The sequence below is a fragment of the Borostomias antarcticus genome (genome assembly GCF_949987555.1).
Source record: "Borostomias antarcticus genome assembly, chromosome: 25".
Lineage (NCBI taxonomy): Eukaryota > Metazoa > Chordata > Actinopteri > Stomiiformes > Stomiidae > Borostomias > Borostomias antarcticus.
The window spans coordinates 7386859-7408137 of record NC_140258.1 but is presented as its reverse complement, the minus strand read 5'-3'; the positions used below and the strand labels follow the sequence as shown (position 1 = coordinate 7408137).

General features: G+C 46.1%; 1 protein-coding gene across 1 annotated transcript in view; it reads left to right on the top strand.

The window, feature by feature from the left end:
* The window catches only part of rmdn2 (regulator of microtubule dynamics 2), a 35449-nt gene extending 14883 nt beyond the window's left edge, over nt 1–20566 (top strand). Inside the window, exons 3-11 of the mRNA XM_084458929.1 lie at nt 1985–2165; nt 2340–2442; nt 5435–5495; nt 12586–12661; nt 13222–13299; nt 16304–16402; nt 18388–18441; nt 18612–18692; nt 18831–20566. Of these exons, the coding sequence (XP_084315055.1) occupies nt 1985–2165; nt 2340–2442; nt 5435–5495; nt 12586–12661; nt 13222–13299; nt 16304–16402; nt 18388–18441; nt 18612–18692; nt 18831–18878 (781 nt within the window). The 3' untranslated portion in view covers nt 18879–20566. The remainder of the gene's footprint in view (nt 1–1984; nt 2166–2339; nt 2443–5434; nt 5496–12585; nt 12662–13221; nt 13300–16303; nt 16403–18387; nt 18442–18611; nt 18693–18830) is intronic.
* The last annotated feature ends 713 nt before the right edge of the window (nt 20567–21279 follow it).

The following is a 21279-nucleotide window of genomic DNA, read 5'->3' as shown; positions in this document are numbered from 1 at the left end:
GACAGAGAGAGAGACAGAATGGCTGAAGGAATGAAAGGACAAATGGATGAATGACAGAACTTGTGAATGAATCTGTATGTACAAAGGAATGAATGAATGAATGAATGACAGAAAGTAAAAGTTTTGCTTAATCGGCCTATGACTCGGTTAGGTTCTGCTGAGTGGCACTGAAATAGCCTACAAAGTGCAATGGCCTGCAGGTTCAGGGCCTGTTCTGAGGTCACTGTGCGCCGGGGGAATTAGAGGAACCTGGGTTTGTAAACAAGGTCCCTGGGTGAGGGATGGCCGGCCAGACAGTTCACACTGAGCTTGTCTCTATTAAAGATTCTTGTTTGATTTTAGATTTTTTCCCATTCCTTCTTCATGTAGTGTATCTGTAGCCTATAGTGTGTTTCCACAGTGAACAGCAGACTTCCCTTCGAACCATACGGGTCCCCCTGCATGTCAAGTTGGCCCATAGTAGGCGGAGACCAGGATTGAGGCCAGAGGGAGGCACAGTGCTGTACCGCGCCAAGGATCTACAGCCAGGCTTAATTGTGTTTGCTTTCTTCCTCAGAGCGGTGTGTGTGTGTGGACAGATTAAGGGTCTCAAACAAACACGGGGGCTTTAATGCAGCGAGCAGGGCGGGGGAGTCTCAGAGCTGAGCTAACATTCTGGGCCTGCCGGCCACGCAAACACCAGAAGGAGAGAACCGAGAGACAACTGTGCAATCCCTTCAGAATGGACATCCATGAGCTGGGGTGTGTCCACATTTATCCGAGGGCCCAGTTGGATTAAGACGTGGAAAGACATGGTTTAAGCCTTCTATCTGAGCATGCACTGCTGCTCGTTAACCATGACTTCAAGACTAAAAACTTATCACAACGTTTTTAATGTGTGATGCTTCTCACTTGATTAATGAGTATTTCGCAGAGGAGCACACGGTGGTCCCAGACAAAAGTTGTTACAATAACAGCATTCCATCATTAGCTAGTCACGTCGTCGTAACTCCCCGTTTGATTGGCTGCCTCTCTCTGCAGTGTTACTGTTTATCCAGCGAACGGGCAAACACTCCTGTAGTCGTAACATGGATGCTTGGGTCCTGAGGTGTGGGGGCGGGGCTTCGAAGGGGGCCTCCGGCACCTGCTGGGGCCCCCACTCTGCTTCTGTCAGCGGCCCGCTCGCCCACCACCCCCCACCTCCTCCACAGAACGATCGCTCGGAGACCCAAGTGTTCCCTAAACCACTGATGACGCACATGCAGCTGCTGCCAACACTTAATGGAGGCCTTTTATCTTTTCACTTTCCTCCGTGCCTTTCATTTCTACCTACAGTATGTCATTAATACGCCGCGTTTCTCACCGCCTCTGCTCAAGTGCTGGTTGAGGGTGTTGGTGCTTACAGTACTTGGGGTGAATGAAAAGGGACTTTCTGAGGCCGTAAACGCGTCGCTAATGCGGTCGTTACGTGCCTCGACACGGGGCAAAACAAAAACGACTTGTTTGGCGAAAAGCCTTCAGGTATCTGCGTTCAGACGTCAAGACTTCTTAACAGCCGGCATTTATAAACAATTAAGCTGACCCACTTGTGTAAACAAACATGCACAGTAGCTGTTTGCATGTAAACCTTCAGTGAATGTTAAGCCGTTATGTCGGCGGCATCCTGCAGAGTTGGGTCATAAGACTCGCTCTTTAAGGCGTGATTTTCATCGCCGTGCTCTTAGAGAGGGGTCCCCCAGTTTTCATTCCACCTCGCAGGAGGAAGGTCTTTCTCCTGTTGTCCATTCAGACCTTTAGATGTTCACCAGCCTATTTTGTTATTAGTGCTGAGGCTCTCGCTAAAGGCAGGATGAAGGCATCCGCCCTAGGGATTTGAACAAAGTTCATCATCTTCCCTCCTCAGTTAACTCCTCAGTTAAATATACCAGGGAAACTCAGGACAGTCTTGTTAGTAATGTTTTAATCCCTCTGTGTGTGTGTGTGTGTGTGTGTGTGTGTTTTCCAGATACATGACAGCATTTACTGACTCTGAGGAAGATGAGCAGAGCGAGGGCGGTCAGAGCGGGGAGGAAGAGGTGCCTACGAACGAGCTGTCCGTGCTCCTGGAGAGGATGGACGCGCTGCACAAAGGGACCGACGCCGACAAAAGGGAAAGTCTCGTCACCCTACTGGAGAAGAGGGAGGAGGTAGGCCGCAGCAGGCAGACCGGACTTCATGTTCCTTATATAAACTCATCCCAGCACCAAGCTACTGTGACTGGAGTTTATGTTCACCATATAAACTCAATCACCCAGCACCGTCTCTTAGAAATCCGGCTGAGCTTTTGATTACATCGTCATTTTTTTTGTTCGTTTGTATAGTTTGGACAGAGCTCTGCTTTCCTATGGCGACTGATCAGAGCCTACACTGACCTTCACGACATCAGCTCCAGCATCGAGGAGAAGAAGACCAGTGCTCAAACTGGTAAACACATACACGCATGCACACACGCACGCACACACACACACGCACGCACCCACAAGGCCCCTACAAGCCTGTGATTCACCTCATATAACCTTACCAAAGGAAGGGTCCAGGATACTGGAGTCATTTAAGGACATTCCCCACAGCTGTGGGGCTCAGCTGGCCACCCACCTCTCAGCAGTGTCACGGGGATGCCTGGCAGGCCATCTGGCTCCTGCCACAACCTCAGTCCTCCATTTTAGGTATAGGCCCGAACCTTCTTGTTTATCTAGGTACATGAGTACTGTATTGTTTTATAAAACCCAGTAGGCATCCAGCTCTGTTCATGCCTCATGACCTCAGCCAGCCAGTTTGAGGTCCAGGCCCATGGAGAGCTGGCCGGAGCTGTGGCTGTCAAGCTTTGACTACACAGCTGTTCCTGGTCACCCGCTGGGTTTCTGTGAAGCACTATGTGTGAAGACAATACATCCGTGGTAATCCAGAGAACCATACTCGGTCCTCCCACAGGTTCCTCTGCTTTTACAATCCAGCATATGAATTCATTTCCAGCCAGGTTGTTGTCAGAACAACACTAGAGTGCACTCTTAACAGCGATAGTCATGCCTGCTGTAGGTGTGCGTGCTGGTACGCAATGCTGCTGTTGGCACAGCAGAAACACGTTTACAAGACTGTTATGCAAAGCATTCTTCAAACACACAGCCCATAATGTTTTGCAGTGCTCAGCTGTGATTGCACACACCACGGGAGCTCAAAACCAAGGACTCTTCTAGAAGAGTTCAGGTTGCATGTTTAATTGTGTTCTGTAGCCAATCCATCTATGCCCTGCAGTGCTTGTAAGAGAGCTACAATAACTTACCACACTTTCTGCGTGGCTTGAGTTACACGGTAACAATAAGTAGACCATAAGCCCATGGCATAGTAAGTAATATATACCACCTTGAGTTTTAACAGAGACTGTTGTGTGGGTTGTACTGAAAGTTCAGACTGGATTGACCTGTTTCTCTCTCCCATCTTCATTAATGGGCCTCTAATCAAGGCTAGCCAGGTGGTTTTTGCAAAGGCACTATTGTCCAGGCAGGGGTTCATCAATCGGGGTGGGAATTACACAACGTCGATGCCCCTCCCTTTGGCCGTGATGCCCCGAAAACAATTATACTCCTTGCGGCCACCATGGCTTTTGTGCCCTTGCTACCGTCTAAATCTCGAGGTTGCTTTAAAAGCATCAGTGGTCTCCTGTCGTTTTCTTAATATTCCGAAATGAATTCATTCATCCAATACATTACATTGATATCAACTAGAAAGTACATTTCCTGGAGAAAATGTGAGGTGGGCTAGCTGCTGCAGCTGTATGTAACAGCTACTGCTAGAACTACTACAGACCGGGCAATCTCCATGCACCCACCGCCGAAGACCATGTGTCTCTAGCCCACTCAGGGGCTGAGTTGTGGGGCCCGTGGCGTGGATAGTGGCGTGGTGGCGAGACTACGCCCCCTCAAATCAAAGCAAGTCGGGGGCAGTGAATTGACCTCCGGGCCATCTCCATGCACCCACTGGGGAAGACCGTGTGTCAAAAGTTAAATTACTAAAAAACGAATAAAAAAAAATAAAAAAAAATCTGAATACACCCGTTAAAGAGCCAAACATTGTGAACTTTTTAAAGTTAGAATGAAGTTTCTAACACAAAGTATGAAGAAGTTATAAAGGAGACGAAAACTGGGGAGAACTAGAATAATAGGTAAGAAAGAAATAGTGGGAATATTACAAGTTGGGCTAGCTTCTACAAACTATGTAATGTGAAATTGGCACGCGCAAACAGCTGCAAGGACTGTTGCTGCATTGTGGTTCGTTCGTGAATTGACTATATCGATAGCTAATAAATTATGACACTGTTCAAAATGCCTTCTGGCCATAGCCCAACTTTTCTTCTTTTTCAACAAAATAATTTCCAGAGCAGAGAAAGTCTCTCTTTGTGCCGGGTGATGGCTGTTGGCTAGATAACTTGCTAACTCCACAGACCACAGGCACTGCTTCAGTTAGCTAGCTAACGTTAGCTAATGTTACTTACAGCCAGCATTGTTAGGTAGATAGCTGACTTATTGAGTGCTTAACTGAATCAAACATTCTTTTTTAATACCTGTGTAAGTTGACAGCCCTACTGGCTTGCTAGTTTCCTAGCTAGCATAGCCAGATAGAATCCAATAACACTGGCTATTGATAGCTAGCTACCCTAATTACAGTACGTTGCACTATATTGGTTTCTAGAAAAATGTTGTGACTAAAGAGACTAACATTACAGCAACTGAAACGGATTGTGCTGCTAAGTGGCGTGCATGGATGATTGTTAGTCGGCTTTGCTATACTGTAGTGCTACATAACATTTCCAGTGAAGAGGCATAATGCTCGCTCAGCTCCGTCTGATTCAACCAAGATTGGCATGACTTATGACAACATTATGGAGGCATAATTTGATAAATAAAAATTCAGTAGACCATTCAGTTAAAGGGATCACACTGCTTTAAAGTCATTTATTCGTAGGCTCCAAATCCTCTTATTTCACTCAATGGCCTTTGTGCCTTGGCATGTGGCCTTTGTGCAGTAAAAAATTGAGTGACACCTAAGGCCAAATGGCCTAGCCCCTAAATGATGAAATTCCCACCCTGGTGCTAATAGTGTAGGCAGAAAAGGACTGACACTAGGCTGGCGACAGCTTTATGACCACAGCCCCTTCCTCTGATGAGATCTCATATCTGGTTTGTTTTGATTGGTTTCTTTTCCCGATGCCAGGTGTCTCCTCATGTTTCATGCGTCCATTGTTTGTATACAGAGTGTGTTTGTATCTCTCTCTTGTTTCTTGCCTTGACACATTCGCTGAACCTGCCTGCATTTTGTGCGTGTAGTACAATACTAAAGATTGGACATGTGAGCGGACATGTGGTGGATGTATTGTATCGTGTGTATCGTGTGTGTATCGAGTGTTTTTCTCCCCCCTCAGGGAAGAAAGTTGGTGAGGAGGCCGTTGTGTTGGACCCTTCGTGTGCTGAAATCCACCAGTGGTACGTCTCCCCTCTACACCCTCCTTCTCCCCTCTGCACACCCTTTCTCTCCAACCTCATTTGGTCCACACACACTCGCTGCAGCCATGTGCACGCGCAATGTCATTTTCAAGTGTGCAAGGTAAACATCGGCTAGTGTTTCCACCTCTGAAGCACATTTGTGATCTATTTTACGGGTAACTGGATCTGTGGAAGGCTGCCTCTCTCTCTCTCTCTCCCTACCTCCCTCCCTCTCTCTCTCTCTCTCCCTCCCTCTCTCTCTCTCTTCCTCCCTCCCTCCTCACCTATCTTCCCTGTATTCATCCCAAGTCCGGTCCTGTGAGAGACATGGTCATGTACAATGGTGTCATGAAAACAAACAAACAAAAAAAGCTTTTCAAAACCAGCCTTTCAGAGGCTAACCGATTCTTGACTACACACCCAGCAACACTCGGAGCACGTGTTTGTTTTTTAAATCACTCTTCCCGGTGCAGCCAATGCTATGGGGGCCACCGCGCTGACGGGAATTTGTCACTATTGAATTCACGTCCAAGTAACCACTCTGGTTGAGCATAGAGGCCAGGGAAAACCTGATGGAGGTGGTTTCCCCCAGCAGAGAGGGAGCTACAGAACAGGGGCGTTGGGGGGAGTGTGTGTGTGGGGAGCGGGGGGTTGAGTGACGAGCGGGCCTGGGCGACGCAGATCTTTTTTGGCCAGAGCGCGGCAGCACGAGTCTTGTCCATACAGGAACCGCAGCGGGGGTTGAAGTGTCTCCTACTGCCTGCCCGCCAGGTAAAATAGGACGTGGCCAATCATCGCTCCCATGAGTCAAAAGAGCCGCCGCACAGAACACTCCCCGGGATATTGTCAGTATCAGAGGGAGACAGACAGACAGACAGATTGATGTGTGTGTGTGTGTGTGTGTGCATGTCCGTATGCGTGCATGTCCACGTGTGTGTGTGTTGAGGTAGCAGCACGGATCGTAGTGGTAGCAGCATCCCCTCCAGGTCCAGGAATGTAAACAGGACCCGGCCTCTCTCAGATAGCCTGACGGATACAACACAATAACACACACACAAACACACACACACACACACACACACACACACACACACACACACACACACACACATCATTCATAGTCTGCTTTCAGTATTGCTGTCATTCATATGTTGCTGTTTGGTGTGTGTAGTTAATAGACACCCCTGTTTGAATGGTACAGTACTGCAGGGGTCTTTCCAAAGAGCATGACAAGCAAGTAAACCGGAAGACTCCGCCCCTCCTACTCTGCTCACTTCCCCCCGCTTTGGATGAAAAAGGGTATCAATTTGGTTGCTTAGTGACCAGAGGGAAAAATCCCCTTGCTTTTAATTAGTTCTGTGGATTGGGCCAATGGCGTGACTCCTGTTTTTATTTGTGGAGGCCCTAATGCTGCATTCCTCATGTGAAATGTTGCTCGTGTCAGGACTTGACTGACTGCTCATCACGCTCTGAAGGGAATATAGCTTAAGAAGATTGCACCAGATAAAGCCAGACGATTGCTCTGATACTCGGGAGATATAAAACAAGCTTTAGGCACTGCATTTCACACAATTCAGAGGCTTAAATTGCCCTAAAAAATTCACTGGTGTTGTCTTGCGAAGGGGATTTTCTTCAGCATCTTTATATATCAGTAGGCCAAATCGCTGTTTTTTTACAGCAGGTACATAAATATGTTTGTTTTATAAGTGTGTTTTTTTAAGCCTAATATTTCCCCCAGCTCATACATTTGGTAACAGTTAAGTGCGTGTCATTCGTAAGTGATCTCCAGTGAGTGCTCTTGGCCTCAAGAAGCAGCTGTCTGACTTTTCTCATGGAAAAAGTGTCCCAGAGTGCTCGCCGCTCAGGAGTAATTAGCATTAGCTCATGCCACATACCACAGTGCTGTGCGTGCCCAGTGAAAGAGAAGGCATGCAGCGTTTGTTTAGTTAATTAAGAGCAACAGCTTGCTTTTTTGTGCGTGGCTCTAAGCCAGCGCACCTAGTATAGCATTTGTCCAGTTATCACTCCCTCCCTTCCTCCCTCCCTCCATCACTCCGGACAATGTTGGCCTGCATTTCTCTCTTGGCACCACAAGAGGCATTAGTCCCAGCACACCAAAATAAAGAAGGACACCAAAATCAACCCGCCTATCTCCCCTGCACAAGTAGAGTAGCGGTGAGAGCATTGGGCTCCCACCCGGGAGACCGGGGTTCAAGACCTGGTGGGGATGACTTTATGTTATCATCAGTGTAACTGCTTTAGCCACTGACCGCTACCATTAATGTTATGCTGCTAGTTGTTGTGAGCTCATGAGCTAACTGACTATCCCGCTCTTATTGTGCTGGATTAGCATTGGAAACATTGTAACTGATGTGTCCAGGCGACAAGACCTATCTTAATTTATCGGAAATTATTTCTTGTCATTTCAATTCACAGCTATTTCAGTGGCATGACTAACTCCCGTCCTAGCAGTCCTGAACAGAAACAAGCCAGCCACGCACATAAGCCAGGCTGGGCCTGGCCTGGTTTTGTAAGACTCTTAAATTGGTTGAAAATGGTGGCTCAGGGTTCGGATAGGGGAAAGATAGCCTGGAATCCAGGCTCATCATGAAAAATATATAGTTTTCGAGGTGAGCCTGGCTTCCAGGCCAAAGGAAAGATAGATAAAGTCCCAACTTGAGGGTGGAGGAGTTGGTTACCATGAGTTGGTTCTGACCGTCAGGTGTCCACTTTTAATCAAACAATCTCATATGGAGCACATCTCAGTTCAGTTATGCTCACCCCCTCGCTCACACTCATGGTCTCAAAACACATATACACACTTATATTCTCTTGCGTTTTCCTGACATGGCCTAAGCGACTTGTCCTTTTTTCATGTGACATACTGCGTATGTTTTACTATGTGCTCTTTGTGTGTTATTGTTGTTTGACTTGTACAGCACTTTGGTCAACTTTTTTGTTTTTAAATGTGCTCTATAAATAAAATGGTATGGTATAGATGCGTTATGTGTGGCCTCCGTACAGCAGTGAGCGACACTAGAGAGAGTGATGAATGGATGCGGTGTTCATCAAACACCGAAAGAGACACTCTGCGTTTCCCCCTCAGGAGACGGGGCATGAGGGCTCGTTTGGAGTCATTTGTAAAGGCCGGCACTTCACTCTGTTAGAGGACATCGCTGAGCTATCCGCCTCTCCCACAGCACTCAGCGCCGTCACCGCCCGACCCTTGAACTCCTCAGAGCATGTCGACTCAGCCGGCAGCCTTCTATCTCTCTCCTCCGTGCCTCCAGATTCCATCCTTACCAGGCCCTTCAACCATCACACACTCCGTGCAACTACCACTTGTCCTGACCTGGATTTTGTCCGACAGAATCCTCTAACAGACCTTTAAACACAGCCGCGGAGTGTGGTGTACGGAAGGTTTGTGTACGCTTGCGTATCATAGAGTGTGTGTGTCTGTGTGTGCGTGCGTGTGCGTGTCTACATGTATGTGTGCGTGTGTATTTTTAGGACCTCAAAGTGCAGACAGGAGGCGTGATTGCACAGTGGCATCACCGGCTTTGTTTATAGGTGCATTTTCATTGATCCCCATGTTGAATTTAGCCCATGTAAATCCCTTCACATAGGGCCCCCTAGGCCCTGGTACAAAGGCCTGTGGATTACCCAGAAAGCCGGAGCTAGTCAGGAGGGGAGGTGACTCTGACCTTCTGGAACAGCAACTTTAAACGCGACACGCATGCCTCTGCTGCTGCGTTCATCACCGGCGTCACCGTTCTGCCCTCTCATGCTTTATCACCAGCGTGTTGTTGTGGAAACCCGGCCTGCTCAGACTTTCCCCCGCGGCTGCAGGTGTTCTGGAGGCGGCTAATTACGGTTCGCAGCGTTTTCCTCGAGATCTTAAAACGAGGATCACCGTGTTTTTAAAAAATCCCTGGAAGAAAAACACTACTTGTTTTTTCCATCTCGCAACCCCTTGGTGAAGTGCATTAGCACAGTACCCCCCCCCCCTCCCCACACACACACACACATACTGTACACACTCTCACACACTAAAGCAGGTTGCCCTGGGACCAGCGTTCCTCTCCTGTCTCTCTGCTGCGCAGCGCTGGTCCTGCCTGGTTCTGGATGAGTCCTCCATGTTTGCATCCGAGCGGTGAAATGAACCTGCCGCTGCCGCCCAGCAGCTGACACTTAGACCCCTTTGTTTTTACCCTGTGGAGTGGGGGACTTCCTGCCTTCGAGGAAGATATGGAGCAATCTTGTACAATGTTCCCTCTCTCTGTCTTTCTGTCTTTTTCTCTTCCCCCATACTGTCAAGCCCTCCCTCCCTCGCAAAACATAAGAGATAATATTTCAACACTGAGAGGAAAAGCTAAACAGAAGGTAGGCCCCCTAGGCTAGACACACCCCTCTTCCTCACCCTGACCTCCCTGTCTTTCTTCTCTCTCTCTCTCTCTCTCTCCCCCTCTCTCTCTCTCCCTCCCTCCCTCCCTCCCTCTCTCTCTCTCCTTCTGCTTCTATAAACAAGGTGCTGTTTCACTCATTGGAAATGTAAATGTTACATAAGCAATTGTTTCCTTTTTTCTCTTTGGGGGGAAAAAAAAACTTGAAAAAGAGACAGGCTTTATTGGAAAACACAGCATGACAGATGAGTAGGGTGTCAAGAGTTGAGGTAACGGTTGACAAGCATGGATCTGTACACAGATGTAAACACAGGTAAGATATGAAACCTAATCGCCCACGTTACCTTCTGTTCCGGATCTCTCCCGTCCTACAGAGAAAGTCCCTTTGGTATTTTTCTCCATGGGGAAACTCCAGCTTTCCTCCGGTTGTGTTTTGCTGAGCAGAGATGATTATGCTCTTCTCCCAACCTCCGGGAACCGCACGTACCTCTCATTAGCCTCCGCCAGACTGGCTATGTGCTGAATAATGACACCAAACTCACCAGCCAGAGGAAAACATGCCCTGTGGTTGCCCACATGTTGAGCAATCCCCAATCAGCCCCTCGCCTGTGCAGCGTCTGATCCCGTCTATGAGTAGTACTCACCTCTGGCATGCTCCTGTTCTCTCCTCTCGTCCGTCTGCCCTTATTGCAGTGAATCATATTATACATGGTCATAAAATGGTTATTCCACTTGTTATACAGGTGGTTCTACTTGTGGTTATAATGCACGGTTTTCAAATCAACCCATCTTGTGTGTAAAAGTGTAGTTTGTCCAATAACACATTACCTTACTTTCATACTGTATCTCTGTTTCGCCATTAGCGGGCAGCGCTGACACCGCTCGCACAGACAGTTGCTGGAAACACGGTTGCGAAAGAGGGTTCCCTCGTCTGTTACGAGGAAAAGCATTTACCCATAATCCCATGCGGGTGAGCAGTAATGAATGAACTAGAACAGTGAAAAGGCGTTGCCGCGCAAAATCATGAATATCGCAGTCGCACTACTGTCGACCAATCAGATTGCGAGGCCGGGAACTGCTCGTCGCGCGAGGCTGCTCACTCAGCCCCCACAGCGCTCAGCAGCTGAAACGTCCAGTGACTGGGGCTTCTCTTCTGTAGACGATGGAGCAGAATCTGCCAAAACCCATCGAAATCCTCACAGCGTGTTTTGATTGGAAGCCGGTCGGCTCCGCAGAGCAGATAGCATCTGTGCTTCTGTTATGTTGCGGAGCCCCCCCCCCCCCCCCCCCCCCCCCCACTCAACGAGCGCCAACCGGTGGCTCTGTGGCCGCACCTCGCGCAGACTAAAGAAAATAAACAAGTACTTCTCAGTCAGTACTCATACACAAGTCACCCACCGTTGGCTTAGCAGATAATACGTTTTTTTTTTTTTTTTTTAAAACACTCTTGAGGGCCGTGTGGGTGGCACTTGATTTGTTTATTATAGATGTTTTATTTTCAAACCGCCCACACATGGGTGTCATTGTCCAATCATTGCAAACGTATCTCGCCGTGCGTAGCACACGGTGTGTGTAGCGTATGCAGTACAGTATGTGAACACACTCTGAGTTGGCTGTATACTCGGCTCCCATAAGTATACTCCCAACCCATATTTACCGATACTCTGAACAATCGAACAATCAAAGTCGCCCTCTGTGAACGTGCACAGGTTTACCAGATAACCCAGTCCCTCAGTTGTTTTTTTCTTTTGGTGCAGCAGCAGGTTTGCGATTGTATGCCCAATTCATAATAAATGATTAAAAAAAAAACAGTGAGAGAGGGAGAGGTAGAAAGAGAGGCTCACGCCAACTCATGGCTTGCTGCCCACCCCCACCACACACATGCACACACACACACACACGCACACACACACACACACGCACACACACACGCACGCACACACACACACACACACACACACACACACACGCACGCACACCAGCCAATCTACCATCAGTACCGCCAGCCTCTTCACTGTCAGATGGCCTTTTCACCCACTGATCCTTTGTATAAAAGGTGTTTGTGTCCCACCATGGTGTTTGACACTGAGTACCAGCAGGATTAGAGCAGCCTTGTGGTGAAAGGGCTTTGATCACCTCATTCCTCCCTCCAAACCCTCACCACAGAGCCCCACTACAGGCTGGGGGTGGGAGGTAACACCCCCCCCCCCCCATTGCACGCAGCTAGCATTATCTGTCCTGACTGTTCCCTGCCTGCCCCCGTACAGTAATTGGGAGCCGGGCCCGAGGGGAAGCAGCTTATCTTATCTCTCTTGCCTGAAGCCGTCTAATAAGGAGACTGTCAGAGAGTTTGAAGTGTTGCTGCCTTGCTGGCTTCCAGCGCCCTCCATGGTTGCGCGGTGGCTAGTGACCCAAGGAGTGGGGTGGTGTGATGCACTGTAGCCCACCCGGAGCCCCCCTCATCCCGCTGTCCCTCCAGCAGAACTCCTGTGGGAGACAGGTCAAGGCCAATCGTCATTACAAATGAATGAGGCCATGTTTGTGTGTGATCAGTCAGTATTCAAGTACTTCTCTTTGCGGTTCACTCGCTTTTATTATCCATAATAAGGACTCGAACCGTCATTGTCTCTCTCTCTCTCTCTCTCTCTCTCTGCTCCATCAATTAATTTATTCCTCTCTCTCCACAGGTATGCCATCATGTGTGGTATAATGGCAGAGTATGAGACTGTCCAGAACAGAATAAAGAATGGATACATTTTTAAGGTATGTACTCGTGGCAATCTACACAGTATCTGAACATATTCCGTTTGTCCAGTCACTAATTGTGTCTTTTTCATAAGAATGAATGACTATTTTAATGGGGGTCGCTTGACGGTCAGTGCCTGCGGCGGGCGACTTGGATCTCTCCCATTCCGCCCCTCACGCTTTCGGGGATCTGTTGCATAATGCCGAGGTCTGGGACGACTGCACGTAGTGTTTATGTTAGCTGCCAGCCGCTTCCCAAACACTGTTTACCTGCGAAGCCCTGACAGGTTAGCCATCCAGGAGAAAAAAAGGAAGGATATGAGAGAGAGGGAGAGGGAGAGAGAGAGAGAGAGAGAGAGAGGGAGGGAGAGAGAGAAAAAGGCAAGGGGTACTGGAAAAGAGGAAGGAAAAGGGTGGTAAATGGAGCTTGCATGACAGACACTGAGGGAGTGTGCGGTGCTCTCATGTGATCGCGTGTGTGGAGCGGTGTTTGTGAAATACTTGTGGGAACCTGAAGCAGGAACGGATCAGGTGGTGTCTTGAATCAACAGTAATGTTCTCCTCCTCCTCTTTTCCAGGACCATCTGGATAAAGCTATTGAGCTGAAACCGCAGGATCCCATGTCCTACTACCTGCTGGGCCGTTGGTGCTACGCGGTACGTGACCACCCCCCACCCCCCCTAGATCGCGAGCGCCTATTGTTCCTGTCACTCCTCACATCGTGGTTAGTGGAGGCTGACATCGTTTCTCGTATGCCGCCTCGCTCCTACTCTCTCACCCCCGCTTTCCCCTCATTCATTCCCACTGTTCGGCGATATCCGGAGAGAACGCCAGGGAGGTTGAAACGTGTTTCATCCATCCATTGTTGGCCTTGAATCTGATTGTTCCGGATGGTGTTTCTATCTCCTAGCCATGTGATCAACCCTTCCTCCCGGAATAAGAACTCTCACTCTGTTACGATGCACTTTCCTCTCTGTCTATCTTTTTATATGGGGCAGATTATAGCGCTAAGGATTTACGTTGTTTGTGTGTTAAACAGGCAGTCTATTTTGTAAAAGGACACCATATCAACTGCCAAGAGACACTTGAACAGTGAGGAACACATACTGTAAGAATTCCCTGAAAACGGGTCAGAAAAGCAGCTTTAATCAGTAGTCAAGTAGTATAAACTGTATGGAAACCTGCTGTGGTAGTAGACGTACACACATACGGCGCACGCACACACACACTCACTCACACACACACACATCTTCATAGCTTCAGTGAGAGATGAGTTTAAACCACGGCTAGAGGGAAGTCACACCTCTCCTGTTTTATGGAGAACTTAAATGTCTCTCTGAGGTGTGTTCATGTTCAACAATGTTCTACTGTTTACATTCAGACAGCTGCCCTATTTGAAAGGGCCTGTTATGACGCCAGTGCAATGCTACACCTGCAATTATAGTGCTAGTTGCTAAGATGAATGGTGGGGGAGGAAGGAACAGTGCATGTGTTGGACTCTGGCCCCTCCGCTATCTGGTTCCTTGAAATGTCTTTGTGGAGAGGGGTTAGCATGTGTGCGCCAAGGGCCAAGACTTGTGTGAAGCTAAAACCCCTTTTACACTGGCCAAAAAACTCACCAACACCCACTAACATCTGTTTTTTGTCTTCCATGTGTGAAAGGTTAAACACGGCATTCAGTCCCATGTCTAATGACTCTGTAATAGACACAGGTTTTTATCTGTCCGGTTGCCAAATACCGTCAGGGTGATATAATGGTCTGTCGTTGCTATACCTGACATGTCTGTGTTGCTATACCTGACAAGCTTGCATTCCTGACATTCCTGAGGAGCGTTCACAAATTTGATCGCCATTGATTAATGGGCTAGCTATAAAAATGTCACAAAAAATGTTTTTAACATATTTTTTGCAGATATCTTAGTTACAACAAGAACTAGGAAGGCAGTTTTGTGTTTATACATTGTGTGCAGTATTTATTCCGTTTGGGAATAGAGTGGTTAGGTGATGTCGTCATTTTGTAGACTGAAACGTTAGCATCACCGCCCTTTGTGAATTTTGAACCCCTTAGTTGGTTATGAGGTCAATGCTGCTGAGATAGGCTAGCTATTATTGAATCTGGGCTACAGCAGTCAAATGGTCGCCATGTTTTTTCATAACGTGAGCTAGCACTAGAGGATGTGAGATTGCTCAAACGGAATAAATATCACACATATAAACACAAAATTGCCTTAGCCAGCTCAATCTTGTATCTAAGATATGGTATCATCTGCTGAAAAAAATATTTTTTCCATGGACAGATTTAGGAACAACGAATGCAAATTTCACATAGCTAGCCGGTGTTGGGACGTACACCGGTCATACAATACATGACCACTGCCGTGTTGCTTCTTTAAAACACATTTAGTTCATTTTCATGTATCAGCTCTGTAAACAACTCTGATTTGTAAAATACTAACCGTGTTGTTAGTACTTTGGGATGAGGGACGCTATAAACGTTAAGAGCATATTCCATTTTTGTTATCTAATTCCGCAATTCCTTCTGTGATTTCCGCATCACGGCAATCATAAGGCTGTTATATCAAGCTAGCTAGCTAGTTACCTGTAGCTGAGATACATCAGAGAGCAGAGACGGAGAGCACCGGTTCGGCTGACCCCCAGCTGTGTCAAACCCAGCTGCTCATAAACTGCAACAGTGATGCACCACCAATGTATTTTTTTACATTTGTCGCCTCTAAGTATTGGTACCCTAATGCCACTGTACATGCTGACGACATGCATCATGGGCAGAGGTTTGCGCTCTCGAAGTGCCTTTCTAGTTGAGAAATAAATTTGCTTTGTTTGAATTCTATAAAAGTTAACTTAATGGGAAAATGTGGGTCCGAAGGGCAGACCAGTTGAGAACCACTGTTCTAGATTGTGGCATCTGAAAACCTAACATCAATTTCAAATACTAGCTTCTGAGAATCATTAACATTAGCACATAGTACTTGCTACTCTGGATATCCATGACTATTGCAATTCCAGCATAATAGTAACAATCATGATTCAAGAAGGCACTCTGATACAGCATCAACTCTGTTCACTCTGAGATCATTGCTGTTACTGGTTATTGTGGATGAGTTGGGCAGTGTTCAGTCTCTCTCCATCATAGACCACAGCTTGTGGTTGATCCAGACCCTCTGGTTGATCTCAATGGTCCACTCTGGCAAAAAATTATCTTTCTGAATTTCACATACATTACGCAACATGCAACAAGCAGCGACAACTTTGGGCATTAGGTCAAAATCATTCCTTTTCATTGAGCATCTCCCACATATTTTCAGTTGTCCAAAGACATTTTCAGCAGCCGCCCTGGCTGAGCTTAGGCTGTGGGTGAAGCAGTTTTTTGTTGCGTGTTTGTGATGTCCAAAGTTAAACACCAGAAAGAAAGAAAAAACGTGTCTACTGGCAATGTGAAAGGTGGCAATCGTCTATTTGTCTCATGTTTCTTCCCGCATTTAAAAACCCTGCGATAATTTCAGTGAAAAAAGGTTATAAAAATGATTAGACTGTCGGTGACTCCTACTGTGTCCTATTCATCCGGGCCTTGGCAGCAGTATCAGATGTTCAGGTGTTGTCCTTTGTAGTGTGGTTCTGAAACGTGTTTCTGGTTCTGTTCAGGTGGCCCAGTTGTCATGGATCGAGAGGAAAGTTGCTGCTACATTGTTTGGAGAGCCTCCCACTGCCTCAGTCCAAGATGCTCTGAATTATTTCCTCAAGGTACATTTTTCGTTCACCATGCATCACAAAGCACTTGTTCAGTCCCGTGTGTGCTAGTTGGAGAAGAGCATGTACAGGACATGTTACATCCGCAAAACCTCCACTCTTCAGCTCCCCAGTAACTCTCATTGAAACATGTACTGTAGCAGAGAGACCCTATTTATTTTGTGCCAAATTGATATTTGCCCCCAAGGTTGCTCCAGCACCCAGTTATTTAAGACCAAACCCCGGGTATTTAAGGAGGCTTAATCTGTGTTCCCACATTTCACATGTTTATGTAGAGAAATCAAATTGCTCCTGGCCAAGAGTCTCCTTTATGCCTCCTCACGTCGTGTATATCTAACCCATCCATTTGATTTAAGTGGTCTCTGTCAGGACTTGCTCCTTCTGGCCGTGAGAAAGCACTCTACAGAGGCTGTGTCTAGCTTCAACAAACACACCGTGCCGGTAGGTGTACTACTGTGCACTACCCAGGATCCAGGTGTACACTAGGGCTGGGTATTGGCAAGGACCTCACAATACGATACGTATCACGATATATGGGTCACAATCATACGTATCACGATACATTGTGATACGAAAAAATACATATTGCAATACTCAGCATAATTTACTGAAACATTTTAAATACAGCTGAAAATACAACTCCATCTCATGCTCCCTGAGGGTGATCCTGAGGGTGGAGGGAATGTAAGGACATTTTAAATCCATTTAAAGCATGAATAATGTATCTATGACTGAAATCTATCCTTTATCTTTTATATAGTATCTATTCCCTTTCCTGTTCTGTATATTTTCCCTGTGCAACAAAAAATTTTTTTTTTTTACCATATCGATACTGTACCGTGGAAAATAAGAAAAAAAATGTATCACAGAAAAAAATATATAGTATCACGGAAAAAAATATTGTGATGTATTGCTGTATCGATTTTATTGCACAGCCCTGTTGTATACAGGCTGTTCTCTACTGTACACTACCCAGGACTAGGGCATTCACACGACTACTGCATTTTAATGTCATCGACTACTGCCTAAATAGTCGACTAGTTGATTAATCATGGGTTTACTGTGATTTTTTTCACTCAGTAACAAAAAATAAACTGTATATATTATTATTATTATTATTATCATCATCAATCATATATTATAATTAAAAAAACTATGAAACAACGAAGATGAACTACCCACATCTGTCCCCAAGTGCAAAAAACACTAAACATATGTATTCAACTGTTTTATTTATCAATCTATCTATTATCTATTTATCTATCCATTCTATTTATTTATTTACGCCTAGTTGACCAGCAATACACAGGGTCACTAGTGGTTTGAGAGTTGACTACTCTGTGAAACTCCTGTCCAGCTGTATACAGGCTGTTCTCTACTGTTCACTACCCAGGGCCCAGCTGTATACAGGCTGTTCTCTACTGTTCACCACCCAGGGTCCAGGTGTATACAGGCTGTTCTCTACTGTTCACCACCCAGGGTCCAGGTGTATACAGGCTGTTCTCTACTGTTCACTACCCAGGGTCCAGGTGTATACAGGCTGTTCTCTACTGTTCACCACCCAGGGCCCAGGTGTATACAGGCTGTTCTCTACTGTTCACTACCCAGGGTCCAGGTGTATACAGGCTGTTCTCTACTGTTCACTACCCAGGGCCCAGCTGTATACAGGCTGTTCTCTACTGTTCACTACCCAGGGCCCAGGTGTATACAGGCTGTTCTCTACTGTTCACTACCCAGGGTCCAGGTGTATACAGGCTGTTCTCCAGGGCCAAGGTGTATACAGGCTGTTCTCCAGGGCCCAGGTGTATACAGGCTGTTCTCTACTGTTCACTACCCAGGGCCCAGGTGTATACAGGCTGTTCTCCAGGGCCAAGGTGTATACAGGCTGTTCTCCAGGGCCCAGGTGTATACAGGCTGTTCTCTACCTGTCATTGTGGCACTGCAGATTTGTGTTTTATAGTGGAATTTTTTTTTCACAGGTGGAAGAGATCAGTCCTAAGTATTCCAAAAACAACTATGTGTTTTTAGCCAAGGTAAGAAGCAATGGAATTTGATTTCATTCAACGTATCTTCGTTATTTTTTTGTCAAAAGATGATTCAACTATATCTACTCTCATTAGGCATTACATTTAACCAATATAATATAATTGGGATTTCAAAGAAAATATAATGCTCACAGCAGATCTTTATTTTGCTTGGCTAGTGTTACAAAGACCTGAGCCAAAAAGGAAAGGCTAGGAAGATGTGTGAAGCTGCTTGTTCTATGGAAACCACCTCCAAAGAGGTAAGTCAGGGCATTGCCATATCATTGACATTGCACTTTGAAGTTGTTCCACACCAAGGACCAGTGATACATCTACAGGTATCCATCCATCCATCCATCCATCTACATACAGTATATATTCTTCTTTCTCATTCCTAGGATGAGGAGGCGCAGAGAGAGCTGGACTCACTTCTCCCATCTCTTTGACAACTGAGAAGTCAAAGGGCACCATCCTCTTGTTGCACACAAAACCTGTTACTCTCCACGCACTGAAAGCCAACCAGTACGTCCTCAGAGGCGGTACCCTTGGTGGGCACCGTGACTGCCATGGTGACAGAGAGCACATCACACTGGTGCACTCTGAGAGTGGAGGTGGCTGGTTATGCTGGGTGTAAGGGACAGTGTCCTGTCTGATCTCAGAGGGCTCCAAGAAGACTGTTCGCCCTGTTCTCTGTAGAAAGGTTTTTACAGTATCTTAACCTCTTCGCAGCTCATTGTGGGTGATCATCTGACAGCAAGGAGTAACACAGTCAAATATGGACCACCTACCGAAGAATTTTGAGGTCTTGAGATTGATAGGAAATACTGTACTACAGTAGATCAATTTTGATGGAGAATTTGTATAGTAATCATTTTCTATCCTGATGTTGGTGTCAAAATGCATGCTGTCCCCCCTGTCATATCACAGACACCATACCTGACTAATCTGAAATATGGTACTGTACATATTTCTTAAGATTTTTTTTTTTTTAGAAGCAGGGTTTCTGATTGCACTGATAATACAGGTGTATTAATGTGCTCTGTATTGTGTTAAAAGACTAGTTCCTTGTCTGTAAAGAGCTGTCTGGTTTTTAGAAAGTAATGCACAGGTCCTGTTGCTCCTTCCCTCCATGTCCTGTTTTTGTTTCGTCTCTGCATTCGAGTGGCAATAAGAAAACCTCTTCAAACAACGGAGCACACAGACAAGGCTGTCCGTCACGGCCGTCCATCACACTGTGTGGCCACTTGAAGATCATCAGCCCCTCTCACTGACGCCATTTTAAGACACTATTTTAAAACTAACTTTCACAGAAAACAGATCCAAGTCTGGACGGGCACTGGGTCTGTTTGTACGCCTCTCTGATGGGCAGAGTTGATCGTGGGATACAGTGGTTTGAGTGAAATGACCATTCTAGTTCATTCAGTACCTGTATAGGGTCCTGCCCTGGCCCACTCTTTTACATAATATTGTGGAACTTTGCATTCCAGTCAGAGAACATTTGTGATCATAAAATGTTTTATAATCAGACTAGATTTTTTTATGCAGTTATTTTATACTATATTGATTTATTTTACAGACATGTTGTATTTGTGTGTTTACCTTTTGAATTATTTTAGAATGTACATGTATATGGTTTCTTTTTTTTTAGAATCACTTGGGAGGGAAGTGGGTTCTTGGTGATGTTCCTTAGGGGCTTTAGAACGTGTTCTTTGTGATGTTCCTCTGCTCTGTGACTCACTCATCCTGAGGCAGAGCTGAGACCTGAACTGAATGGTAACAAACGTAATGCTAATGAATTCTACTTTTTATTTGTTGCCTCACTGATTTTTCTGTTTCAGCAATATGAATGTATTCAATTTTATTTTCTGAAGGATTGTATATGGTAAATTACAAATTAAATATTACACTACATAGAAATAGGGTGCAGACACAGAAATACAGTACAAATAATACTTATTTGTAATTGAGTATTTATTTTTATTTTTATGACTATTTGTGCAGGGACAGTTCATATTAATCGACAGCACATTGAAAAATATGACTGTAAATGTCCCAGCCAGTGTTAGCTAAAAGCTAATTTTCAACTGTTGTCCCATCTCTGCCATGTAAGTCAATAAATACTATGTGCAATCCAGATATTTTTCCCAGGTGTGTTTTTTGAAAGAAACCAGGCCAGGTCAAGCCTGGCTTATGTGTGTTGGCTGGCTTGTTTCTGTGCGGGACTGGTAGGACGGTAATGTCTGATAAATAAAGATGGGTCTTGTCACCTGACAACATCAGTTCCAATGCTTCCAATGCTAATCCAGCACAGTAAGAGCGGGATAGCCAGTAAGCTCATGAGCTCACAACAACTAGCAGCAGCTTCCATAACATTAATGGTAGCAGTCATTGGCTAAAGCAGTTACACTGATGATTCCTGTAATGTTAGCTATTTTGCTGCAATTGGTTCAACTTCTGTTTCTTGACAAAGGTAAAGGATAAAAATATTGGAGTGAAAAGATGAACATGTGGAGGTTTGAGGTATAGTCCCATAAAGTCATCCCCACCGGGTGGGAGTCTTATGCTCTCACCACTACTCTACTTGTGCAGCGGAGATCGGCAGGTTGGTTTTGGTGTCCTTCTTCCAGTCCCTAGTGTTGGTTGGGGTTAGAATAAGGGTTGGGGTTGGGACAGGATCTGACCTATACGGCCTGTAAAGGTTGGAGTGGAAGGATGAACATGTGGAGGTTTGGGGTATAGTCCCATAAAGTCATCCCTACCGGGGCCTTGCACCCTGATCTCCCGCGTGGGAGTCCAATGCTTTCACCACTACTCTACTTGTGCAGTGGAGATTGGCACGTTGATTTT